At 40.3% G+C, this 13201-nt stretch overlaps 1 protein-coding gene across 7 annotated transcripts in view; it reads left to right on the forward strand.

Moving 5' to 3' along the window:
* LOC102977564 (cytidine monophosphate-N-acetylneuraminic acid hydroxylase) overlaps positions 1-13201 on the forward strand; it is a 295804-nt gene that overhangs the window by 258668 nt on the left and 23935 nt on the right. For all 7 annotated transcript variants that reach the window (XM_028479285.2, XM_028479288.2, XM_055080222.1 and 4 more), the window contains 4 exons: positions 5233-5380; positions 5714-5795; positions 6570-6707; positions 9114-9249. In XM_028479285.2, the coding sequence (XP_028335086.1) occupies positions 5233-5380; positions 5714-5795; positions 6570-6707; positions 9114-9249 (504 nt within the window). The remainder of the gene's footprint in view (positions 1-5232; positions 5381-5713; positions 5796-6569; positions 6708-9113; positions 9250-13201) is intronic.

Below are 13201 nucleotides of genomic sequence, written 5' to 3' on the forward strand. Positions count from 1 at the left end.
GTTGTGGCCTCTCCCGTTGCGGAGCACAGGCTCCGGACGCGCAGGCTCAGCGGCCATGGCTCACGGGCCCAGCCGCTCCGCGGCATGTGGGATCTTCCCATACCGGGGCGTGAACCCGGTTCCCCTGCATCGGCAGGCGGACGCGCAACCACTGCGCCACCAGGGAAGCCCCACTGTATTTTTTTGTGACTTCACGTGACAAAATTCACATGAAGGACATACTTTGATCGAAATGTCCATGGTGAGGGAAAATATGTTGTTTGCTGGTTGACTGGACCCTTGATTTTTCTATTGAAGCATATGAGATCTCTGAGGCATGACTATGTTCTCTCTTTTTTTTCTTTTTCTTTTTTTTTTTTTTTGCGGTACGCGGGCCTCTCACTGTTGTGGCCTCTCCCGTGGCAGAGCACAGGCTCCGGACGCGCAGGCTCAGCGGCCATGGCTCACGGGCCCAGCCGCTCCGCGGCATGTGGGATCTTCCCGGACCGGGGCACGAACCCATGTCCCCTGCATCGGCAGGCGGACTCGCAACCACTGCGCCACCAGGGAAGCCCTCTCTTTTTTTTAAGGAAACGGTTTAAAAACAAGTAATTAACTGCTTTAGTAACAAATTACCTGCAACACACTTAAAAATTGAACATCACCCACTGGGATATTGTGGTGCCACAATTAAAAATCGACTTGTCTACTGCGCAATACCTTTGTTCCATACAAGCGTCTGGAACCAAACACATACAGCTGCAGAATTATGAGAGGCCTGGGTTCATGCATTGTGTAATAACAATATTGTGTGGTACTAATTTTATATAGCTTGTATAGAGAGAACAGTATCACATAAACCAGGTGATTGCTTTATAGTACCTGTTACAAGATGCCATTGCCTAAGGTCCTGAAGAGGGACATTCTATGGGAAAGTCCTGAATTTTAGGGAAGATAAGAACTTTTCAAGTCACTTAGCCCAGTTATTTCTCAGCCACTGTCCTGAAAACCAGTTTCATTTTAATTTCAGGGAATTGTGTGGGCAAAGTTTCCAGGCATTAAAACACTGGTCCTCTACTGTAGTATCACAGTGCATTGGTTGTGTAGTGTACTGTGAATAGTTTATTACTGAAAGTTACCGAAACTTATAATTTTCACTCCTTTGAGTTTATTTCTCTGATATAGAATAGACCCTTACTTTTTGACTCTTACCTAGTCAACTAATAAACACCAAAGTCATTTGTCCCCAGTCCTCTTGTCTGACCTTGATTTACTGAATAAAACCTCTTTTATTTACAAAAACAAGGGGGAAAGGCCAATGTGCTTTAGAAAACAGTCTTTTTTTTTTTTTTGGTAGAAAATAATTTGATGTACAAATTTACTTACTTGATTGTATTAAAGAAAGCAGGACAGAATCACATTCATTTTCTTCATAGTATCACTGTAAACAGACTGAATTTCAGAGCTCTTAGTTTGCTTTGGAAACTTCTCAAAAGCTGACTGTTAGCAGCCTAGGAAGCATTTTCCTTCCCCTCCAGGATCTCCTGCTCCTGGGGGTAGGTGGGGGTAATTGGTCACATTTGATGCTAAATAAATAGCATGTGGTGGATTTTGCCAAATCCTGTTCAGCTCCTCCCATAGGCAACGGGATGACTTGGCTTATTCTTGATCTGAAGTCATTTGAATAAACAAGCAGGTTATGAAACACAGAATGGAGTGAAGTTTCCATCGTAGATAATTCCCAAAGTTAGGATGAGCTTAACTGTTCAATCCCTTCTGATCAGAGGGAGAGATGCTAGCAATGGATCTCAGATCTTTGATCCTGTGAGCCATCAGCGTAACATAATCCATTCCTTTTATTAAAATGCATTGGGGGCTTCCCTGGTGGCGCAGTGGTTGCGCGTCCGCCTGCTGATGCAGGGGAACCGGGTTCGTGCCCCGGTCCGGGAGGATCCCACATGCCGCGGAGAGGCTGGGCCCGTGAGCCATGGCCGCCGAGCCTGCGCGTCCGGAGCCTGTGCTCCGCAACGGGAGAGGCCACAACGGTGAGAGGCCCGCGTACCGCAAAAAAACAAACAAACAAAAAAAAAACGTTGGAAAAGAGATGTCTGGGTAGACAAGAGTAGTTTATTACAGTGACGGTACTATAAGAGGAAAATCAAAGTGTAGGCAGTGTCCCTTTCTTGTTGAACTCCAGTGGTCACTCCACTCCTGTCTGCTTTACGGTCCAAGCAAACTCAATCAGAAGAGCAGAGGCTGGTAAGTGGGACAGGTACATGAGGAGACCTTTACCTGGATTTGGGGACCACTTCAGATCATTTTCGATTACCAGCTTTGTTCAACTCTGTAGTCGAAGTAGTTACGGGGGATTTAAGGCTTAAGATTCCATCTTCTGGCCAGTGTAGGAAAATGGCATAAACAGCTGATCCTTTTGAGGTATATCCCACAGAGGTCATGTTTTTTTCAGATTGTACCCTCCATGGTTTGGAGGCATAGCATAGATAGCCTCCCCATTGATGCTCAGCCACTCCCCAACGGCAAGAAGCCTTTCTTGGAAGATGCGAGCAATCAGTCCATCTTTAGTTGGTCCAATGTTGAGAAGATAGTTGCCTCCCAAACTTACTGTCTGAATCAGTTCCGAAATGATTCGAGATTCACTTGTGATGTCGCCCATTGCCGTGTCGTGACAATAGCCCCAGGACAGCTTGTCTATTGAGGTGCACATCTCCCACTTGTGATCTGGCAAGGTCTCTGGCTTGATTGTGTCTTGACAGTTGTAGTATCCTCCATGGCGACAGTAAATGACCCCAGAGGTCATTTTCTATAACCACATCCTTAACTGGCCTATCATTGTAGAGCCAAGCAAGAAAATTTGTAGAATTCCAATAAGTATCAGGACATTCCCACTCTCCATCAGACCAAATCAAGTCAGGTTTGTACCTGTTTACGGCTTGTAAGTAACAAGAGGCAGGATTCAGATACAAATCTGCCAGATGCCAAATCCTCTTCAGGGTCCGGCAGACCAGGTTGAGCTTCTTCAAGGTCCTGCTAACAAGGTCATATAGCTTTGGAATTGTTTTTGCACGGACAAAATGCTGTTTGTTTGTTTGTTTGTTTGTTTGTTTTTGCGTTACGCGGGCCTCTCGCTCTTGTGGCCTCTCCTGTTGCGGAGCACAGGCTCCGGACGCGCAGGCTCCACGGCATGTGGGATCTTCCCGGACCGGGGCACGAACCCGTGTCCCCTGCATCGGCAGGTGGGCCCTCGACCACTGCGCCACCAGGGAAGCCCCAAAATGCTGTGTTTTGAAGCCATTTTTCTTATCACATAGGTAGAGAGGATGGAACCATTCTAAGAGTGGGTGATAGAGTCCATAGTGTATGTTCCTCTTTCGGATGGCTGTTCCCAACTCACCAACCAAATCACGATGGGGCCCCAGATCCTTAGCGTTCCAGTTCCAAGACACAGGACTTGGCCAGTTTTTGAAGCCTTCGTGATGCTTTGTTGTCAGGACTCCATACCTGCTGGTGTTGGAGGGTCTCCTGCAGAGGCGGGGGGTGGCTGTGGCTCACCGTGAGGACAAGGACACTGGCAGCAGAAGTTCTGGGCTAGAAAACAGTCTTTAGTCAAAGAAATGTGATTTATTATGTAAATATATGAGTATCGTAATGGATGATATTATTAATAGATGCCAGTAAGAATTGTCAACAATTTAAAAATCGCAAAGCAATAAACATCCATTTTAGAATAACTTTTCCTAACTCCTAAGGTCCTTTAAAAGAGAAGATTTAGGTGGTTAACCCAGCCTGAAGACGTGTTCAAAGAATCCTTGATTTTTTGAATCCTTTGTTTTTAGAGAAGAAAACCTACTGATTTTTTTCCTCTGGATTCTACTTATTTAATATAGTTCTGGAACTTGAATATTAGTGAAGTTAATAAGTGCTGATATGCTGATTTTGTTTATACTTTTCTTATTATTAAATATCTTATTTCACCTGACATTATACTCTATGCACAAGTCTGATTCTTAAACCAGATAGCACATTCATTAAAGTTGGAATTGCCTTCTTTTTTTTTTTTGAACCTTTTATTTTATATTGGAGTATAGTTGATTAACAATGTTGTGCTAGTTTCAGGTATACAGCAAAGTGATTCAGTTATACATATACATGTATCTATTCTTTTTCAAATTCTTTTCCCATTTAGGTTGTTACATAATATTGAGCAGAGTTCCCTGTGCTGTACAGTAGGTCCTTGTTGGTTATTCATTTTAAATATAGCAGTGTGTACATGTCAATCTCAAATTGTCTTCTAATAGAAGAAGCACTAAGTTTAGGATCAGAATACCTGAATTTGAATACCAATTTACTATCTGTTAGCCGTGTATTTCTGAATATGTGTCCTCATTTATTAAAAGCAAACAAAAAATTAGAGGGTTTTTTGGTGAGAATCAAATAAAATAACATGTGAAAGTGCCTAGCACCATGACTGATATATAATAGATATCTAAACAGCCATTTATTTGTTTATTATTCATGTTTTACCCTACCCCACAGTGGTATATAATTCTTTTATGCAATGAATGCTCAGAAATGAGAATTGACAATCTATGTAGGTACTAAAAAAATGCTTGGATGGTTAATGGTGTACTGAGTTGGGATTACTACAAATGGTGAATGTTATTTTCCTCTACACTAAATTTTACTGTCGTGCCTACCTGCTAACCAGCTCTCCTAAAGGACAAAGAACTCATTCTTTATACCACAGTGTTACTATCAACCTTTGATGGTTGAAAAACTGTCTCCAGTGATGGGCAGCTCATAGGTTCTCCTTGTTTAATGGCCAAGACCTTTCTCTTATTGTGAGCTGCTAGTTGAGGGATGAGAAAAAATGAAGATCATGGAGACCTTCACCTACCAGAAACCTTTTCAGCAGGACATTTCCACTCTGTAACTTCTGTTAGAACTACCCTTGCTCAAAGCAGCATCAGTGTGGAAGATGGAATTTGCACTCCTGGTTTGATATACACACTGTGGTATATGGTATGTTCTCACAATAAAGAGGAATCTCCTAGGAAATTCCCCTCATTGTTACAGTCAACCTTGAGAAAAAACTCTTCTTTTGGACTCTGCGGAGAGTCTGGTTTTTCAGTACCTTTCTTCTTGGTCAACATGTTGGTGTAAGGAGCAGACTGTCTCTTATACTAGATGATTCTATTTTTTCACCTTTCAACCTTCGAATTCTTCTGATCCTAGTTACCCCACACTGAAGAAGGTTGCTGGAAGAAGACCAGATATTCCCATTTATGTCGGAAACACGGAAAGACCTGTCTTTTGGAATCTGAAGCAGAGTGGTGTCCGGTTGACTAATATCAATGTAGTGCCATTTGGAATATGGCAGCAGGTCAGATATCTGTGTTCTTTCCACACTTTTCAGTTATGCTTTCTGGGGTAAATTTTAGGCGAGGTAGTCGCTTTAAACACTAAAGAAACAATGGCCTACTTTTTCTGTACATAGTAAGTACTGTGTAAATACATAGAACTGTGTAAATCTCTGTTTGTGCTAAAATAAAAGGTGGCTTTTCTCTCCATTTATCAATGGTATGATTCTACTGAATAATAAATCCAGTTCTGAATAAAAGGGATTTCTTTCCAGAAGAGATGACAATTTCTTCAAATATTGAATTACAAGCCAAACTGACATAAACAGTTGTTGGTTTTATTGTTAAAATTCCAGGTAGACAAAAATCTTCGATTCATGATCTTGATGGATGGCGTTCATCCTGAGATGGACACTTGCATTATCGTGGAATATAAAGGTATTTTCTTATTCTCATTAACAGTGAAAAATGAAAAATATTCTTGGTAAGAAGGATAATAAGAGCTATCCAAAATTTCATCCCATGTTCATCTTCTTCTTCCATCTTCATTTTCCATAGAATATAATATAGTCTATCCCTGTCTTAGGAAAGGGGGCTCTCATTCAGATAATCTTACAGACAACAAATTAGCAGTAACGTGCTCGATGTAGTGACAGGTGCAAAGATTTTTTTTCATCAGGCAACAGATATTCTATATTTCACCTATAGTAACTTATTCAAAACTGCCTTTATTGAATAAGTGTTTTACTTTCATCTTGAAATATTATGATGTAATGTAATCATACACTTCTGCCTTTCATGTGAGAAGATGGCTTTACACCAACAGTCATTGAATAGAATTTCCAATGGGTTGAGAGATTTGTGTTGATTTGGTTACTCTTTCCCCTGCATCCTTTGGGCTCAACATCTGAAGATAGCCGGCCAAGGAAAGTAGTCTATCTACGATCCGGAGTGGAATCAAGCTAACTCTCCTCACCCAGAACCCACCAATCAGACAGGATGAGTTTATTCACTTGAAAGTTCAAAATGTGCTATTGAAGAGTTTAGATTTTGAAATCTTACTCTCTCTTTTCCTTGGACATAAGCAACTCTTCTATAATTGAATGAGTCAGATGATACAGACTTACATGGAAGACTTTGTTGACCTGGGATTTCAAACTGTGGTTTTCAAGATTTCACCTTGAGTATTGATGCCACTTTATTTTTCTACAGGTCATAAAATACTCAATACAGTGGATTGCACCAGACCCAATGGGGGAAGGCTGCCTATGAAGGTTGATCTAATGATGAGCGATTTTGCCGGAGGGGCATCAGGCTTTCCGATGACTTTCAGTGGTGGAAAATTCACTGGTAATACTTTATATCAAAGTGATGCCAAGGAGTAGGCATGGCACTTTGCTAAATGCTGTGCGAATCAATACAAAGATAATTAAGACATGATCCTTCCCCACAAGAAGCTTACAATCTCATTGGGAAACCAGACTTGCAAATCACAGATATACAAGCTAAAGTTTCCAGCTCAGAATATGCTGATGGAGCATGAAGGAAACACTAAGGAGATTAGGGAGCATCTCAGGAAAAGTCAAGAAAAAGACTCATTTGGATCAATTTGATTCCTGATGTAGACCGTAGAGCAGAATAGGAAGAGTCTGACATTGGTAATTCAGGCTTAAATGCTCTTGTTATGTGGTTCAGAATAGGGTGTGGGCAACTCGAGGTGGGCACATCCCCTTGGACTTGTGGAATGCCCATACAGGGGAGGGATGAGGCAAAGGCAGCCCCTCTAAAGTATGGGGTTTCTGGGGGCCGGGGAAATAGTGGTCAAAGAGTACAAACTTCTAGCTATAAGATAAGTAAATTATGGGGATGTAATGTACAGCATGATGACTATAGTTAACAATACCGTGCTATATACTTAAAAGTTGCTAGCAGGGTAGATCTTACATGTTCTCATCACACACACAAAATGGTAATATGTGAGGTGATGGGGGTTAACCAACCTTATCGTGGTAATCATTTAGCCATACATGCATGTAATGAACCCATCCTGGTGTATACCTTAAACTTATATAATATTATATATCAGTTATATCTTAAAGCTTGAAAAAAATGTGGGGTCCAAGGCAGAAGCTCTTCTGCTCTGGGTCTAAGGGTGGTGCTAGGGTTGGGATGGGGGAGAGCATGTAAGTGGTATATTTTGTACCTACTTTTGCTCAGTATGTAAGCATTGCTAGCATTGTAAGTTCTCAATATATGTCCACTTAATAAATTAATATTTTCTGTAAGCGATCTCTGTTTAGCAATGTGGCAGAAATGCCCTACTTGCAGTATGAGGAAAGCCTGTCCAGTTCCTTCCTTTCTTCTCTGAGTCTGTAGTCATTGCCTCCCAGAATGAGTCACCAGTGAGAGATAGAGAGGAGGTGCTGTCTTTACGGGGTTAACAGTGTGACTGGGGAGGTGACATATACCTACTAAAGGGTAGTTAGCATAACTCCATTCTTATGTGAGTGTGTGTGTGTGTGTGTGTGTGTGTGTGTGTGTGCGCGCGCACACACACGCACGTTAAAAAGGTCTAGAATATACCAAAATGTTAATAGTGGTTATGTCTACCTTATGGATAACTTACATTTTTCTGTATCCTTGTCTGTGTTTATCAGATTTTCATAGCAGTAACAGTAGGAGCAGTTCCCTGACATGGTACCCCACATGCTCTGGGCCCTGCCTAATTTCAACTTCCTTTACTGCCTGTATCCCCATTGCTTGACAAGTGTCAGCCCATACTGGCCCGCTTTTTGTTCCTCAGACCCAATACACCAAGTCCATCTGTGCCCTGGACCTTTGTATGTGCTGTTTCCGCTGCCTGGAGTGCTATTGCTTTTGACCTCCACGTGGTCGGCAACTTCTATGTCTCTGTCTGTGTTCTGTGATTCCAATGTCATTCTTCACTAACTGCCTTAATACGCCCCTCCACCCCACACCTCATCACCCCAGCCACTCTCCATCCCTTGGCCCTGTTTTACTTTCTTCCTAGCTCGTCACTCTTTGAAATGAACTTATTTCCTTATTCCCTATTTGCTTCTTTCACTAGAATGAATGCTCCTTAAGGCAGGGACCTGCTTTATCTTGTTCACCACTGTATTCTCAGTGCCTAGAACTACATCTGGCACATAGTAGGTGCTCAATAAATATCAATCGAATGAACGAGCAAATGAACAAATGAACAACCTGTGAGGTAGGCAACATGATTCTATTTTACAGAGGAGAAAACAGACTTAAAGAATTTAAGTGGTGGAGCTGCATTTTGATCCTAAGTCTTAACTGACTCCAACATCCATGCCCTTGACCAGTGTGCATTGCCTGGGTGTAATGAACATGCTTTGCTTTTATAATCCATCCAAATAGCAAAGCCATTTCCATGTTAGTAGAGAGTTAAGCGTTACAAGAATTACAGTGCCCTTAAAATGTGCATGCATGCAAGATACAAGTGCACATGCCACCCTGTTTATTCAGGTAGGGTCCAAATGAATTGCCATGAACAAGGAGAGGGTTCAGTATCTCTGGCTGGTTTGGGAACATTTTCCTAGTAACTAACTGAAATTTGCAAAATAAAGCCACTAATGACAAGGAGCTTTGCTCTATGTCTGCATTAGTCAGCTGTTGATTTTTATCTCCTGAAAGCCTTCTAATCTACTAGAACTCTTGTTTTTCTGTGATTTCTGAACAGAGGAAATTCTAATCCAAACCCTGTTATTCCAGAGGAATGGAAAGCCCAGTTCATTAAAACAGAAAGGAAGAAACTCCTGAACTACAAGGCTCGGCTGGTGAAGGACCTACAACCCCGAATTTATTGCCCTTTTGCTGGGTATTTTGTGGAATCTCACCCATCTGACAAGTATGGCTGGACATTTTGCATAACATATTTACACACGAGTTAATGTATGCTGGGATGAATGATTTAGCTGTGAATAAAACATGAAATGAGGAAAAGTAATTAGTAGGAGTCTGGAGCTTATTTAACAAGCTGCCTGGGAACAGAGAGCCATGCTTGACAGCTAGAGTTAATTCAGATAGATTTTGTCCAAAAGGATCCTGGAAAGCATGAAGGCAACTGATATGTATTCAGTATACACTAGGAATTGAACTGGGGCTTTTAATCATTTAGTCTTCCGATGACACTGTAAGGTAGGTGTTATTATGCCTGTTTAAGTTAGGGAATCTGAAACTCAGAGAGGCTAAGGGACTTGCTTGAAGTCACCCTGCTGGAAACACTGGAGGTGAGAAATGAATCCTGGTATGCCTAGCTCTAAAGCTATTTTCTCTATACCACACTACCTCTCAGAATAGAGACTGTATCATTATCAAGTTATTTTCTCATTTTTGAGTATCTAGAAGGACTTCTCTTGCAGCAACATAACTTCTAGATCTTGTTTTTCAAGTGTATTTTTGGAGGTCAGTGAGTTTTCTTTGAGAATGTTTAAATGTTGAGTTTTCATTTTAATGGTCAGATGAATGACAATCTTAATACTGGATATTGCACAAGATTTCATAACTGTGAATATTCACACTTATGATTCTTTTTTGGTCACTTTGATACCAAGTCATCATTAAAGATTTAGCAGTTAACTTTTAATAAAACGTTTCTCAAACAGGAGAAACTTCAAATTTAAGAAACATTGTTTTTAGTTCAGCTTAACTACTGTTTTTAGATTGGATTGTCCTTCTTGGGACTTTACTACTGTCAGGTGCCTGAGCTAGGGAAGTGCTTTTCCTTTTCTCTCAAGACATGGACCCTGTGATCCAAAATTTCCTGTGAATTACTAAAGCCAAACTAAACATTTGCAAGATTGTTAGTGTCCTTTTGAGATTTTGAGTAGACCCGCTAGGGCTGAACTATGAGAACACTTATTATTTATATTGCAATCACATTAACTATATAAATTGTTTAGTATAAATGATATCATTTTGTTATTTAGTCCAAAAACAAGGCGTGTCTTTTCATTTGTATAGGTTTTCTTTTGTGTCATTCAGCTGCATGTTAATGTTTTCTTTATATAAGACTCACATACTTCTGGTTATGTTTATTCCTAGATATTTTCACTTTTTCTTTTGGTTGCTATTGCAAATGCAGTCTTTTCTATAATTATATTTCCTAAGTAGTAGTTGTTTTAATTGTTTGGAATAGTTTTCAGCTGATTCTCTTTAAATCATCTGCAAATAGTGGTAGTGATACCTCCTTTCATTACTTTATATGTCTGATTCATTGATGTTGTTTTATTGGATTATTTCAAGTAAAATATTCCTGACTTAGAATGTTTGTGCTCACTTAACTATGAAGGGTGGAAGATGGAGTAGGTACAGTGGAATTAATGGAGGTAGACAGCAAATGAAGGACTTAGTGAACCAGGGAAGGTTTGTCTGTGTCAAGTGACAATGATACAGAACCAGGGAAATGAGCTACTCCAATATTACTAGAAGTTGATGGCCCTGGAAAACTTCCCTTCAATTTCCCCCAAACCCTTCAGTTTTCTAAAGAAAATACTAGTTATCAGTGAATAGGTGTGTCTCACACTCAATCCTGATCTAGAGCGAAATGACAATCAGTTAATGTGACAAAAATAAACTTCTCAGTGCCTACCAATGTAGACATGGCACAAAGGTTTCACTTAAATGCACTAAGATTCAGTGTAGTTAAGAACCAGTATGGCATAGACACCAAGCAATCAGAACAGATAACAGGTGGTGCTGGATCAGGTCCTGGAGGCTCTTGCTCTCTCAAACTTTAATCCTTTAGTTGACTGAATTAAGAGAGAGCTAGGAGGCCCTAGGGGAGGGTCAGGTGCCTGGGACAGCAAAGAGGGCACTCAGGGAAGCAGCTTTGAACCAACTGGCATAGAACTATTTCAGTATTTTAGCAGCTGTTAGGCCTTCTGGCTGAACATCAGTCTGTCCTTAGGGCAATAGAAAAAGGAGCAGAGAAGAGATTCTGCTGCCATTTCCAGCTCTGACATCACACTACGTGGAAATACCCAAGAACTAAGGGATTAGACTGTGGTGGTATTTTGCATACCACACTGCTTTGGACAGTGATGAGCATCTGTTAAAAGATATAAAGAGAAAGCATGTCTAAGATAAATGCAGGAGAGTCTGTTTGAAAAGGTGAAAACACTGGGTTGTTCTATCACTTTCATGTTCTTAGTTATGGGTCACTCAAGTAAAAAGTACAAAATCGATAGCAATATTTGCCACATGACACTGTGGAGAGTATTAAAGTCAGGCCAGTGAGGAAGTATTATTGAACTTGAATTTTTTTAAAAAACTCAGAAAATTTCCGAAATTGGCTTCATGTTAAATGTTCCATGTCAAAGCATGTAGTCTGAATGCAGATAAGTTAAGCATCCTTTGAGATGATCTTACGGTCTAAGGTTTAACTAGGGAAGAGGAACCAGACAAGATAATGGACATTTGAAGTGACTTAATCTATTACCTAAAATGTGAGAAGGAAATAACTTTTCGCATCGGACCCAAAAAGGGTTCTCTGCCTGAGAGGTTAAAAATGGAATTGTACCCCAGACTCAGGTGTATTAGGTAGAGAGATGGTCTGTATCTGTGGAAAAACAGAAATACAAGCAGAGAAAAGAATGCATTGTACATATGGAAAAATTCAAGTAACTGGATTTCTAGTCATAAACCGTGGAGACTAGAAGGTAGTAAGATAGTATTTTTAAATTGCTTAAAGAAAAGAATGGTCAACATAGACTCTATATCCAGTGAAAATATCCTTCAGGAATGAGGGTAAAATAAAAACATTCCCAGATGAAGGAAAACTAAGGCAATTCATTATAAGAAGACCTACTTTAAAAGAAATGCTAAAGAAAGTTATTTAGATAAAAGGGAAATGAGGGCTTCCCTGGTGGCGCAGTGGTTGAGAGTCTGCCTGCCGATGCAGGGGACACAGGTTCGTGCCCCGGTCCGCGAAGATCCCACATGCCGCGGAGCAGCTGGGCCCGTGAGCCATGGCCGCTGAGCCTGCGCATCCGGAAGAGGCCACAACAGTGAGAGGCCGGCGTACCGCAAAAAAAAAAAAAAAAGGGAAATGACACTAGAGGGAAACTTGTGGAGGGACCACACTACCCAATTGTAAGACTTGCTATAAAGCTCCAGTAATCAAGACAGCATGATATTGATGAAGGGATAAACACATAGATTAATGGAATAGAGTCCAAAAGCAGAGCCACCCAAATATAGCCATTTGATTTTTGACAAAGGTACAAAAACAATTCAGTGGAGAAAAGATAGTCTTTTCAATAAATGTTATTGAATGTTGAGCAATTAACTGGACATTCATATGCAAAAAATGAACCTCAACATAGTAGACCCTGCACTGTATACCAAAAAATAAGTCAAAATGGGTCATAGATCGAAATGTAAATGTAAAACTATGAAATTTTTAGAGGAAAATATAGGAGAAAATCTTCATGACCTTGGGTTAAGCAAAGACTTCTTAGATAGGACACCAAAAGCACAATCCATAAGTGAAAATTTTAATAAATTGGGCTTTATCAAAATTAAAATTTTTGCTCTGTGAAAGACACTGCTAAGAGGATGAAATGATAAACTACAGACCATGAGAAAAAGTTTGCAAATCATATATCTGATTAACAATTTGTATCTAGAATATATAATGAACTTTCAAAAATCAGTGTAAGGAAACAAAGAACTCAGTAATAAATGGGCAAAACATTTTGAACAGATACTCCACCAAAGAAGATATATTGATTCAAATGAGCATAAGAAATGACGTGCCCATATCACTAGTCATTAGAGAATGCAGATTAAAACCACAA

Source organism: Physeter macrocephalus, chromosome 18, assembly GCF_002837175.3.
Source record: "Physeter macrocephalus isolate SW-GA chromosome 18, ASM283717v5, whole genome shotgun sequence".
NCBI classification, from domain to species: Eukaryota; Metazoa; Chordata; class Mammalia; order Artiodactyla; family Physeteridae; genus Physeter; species Physeter macrocephalus.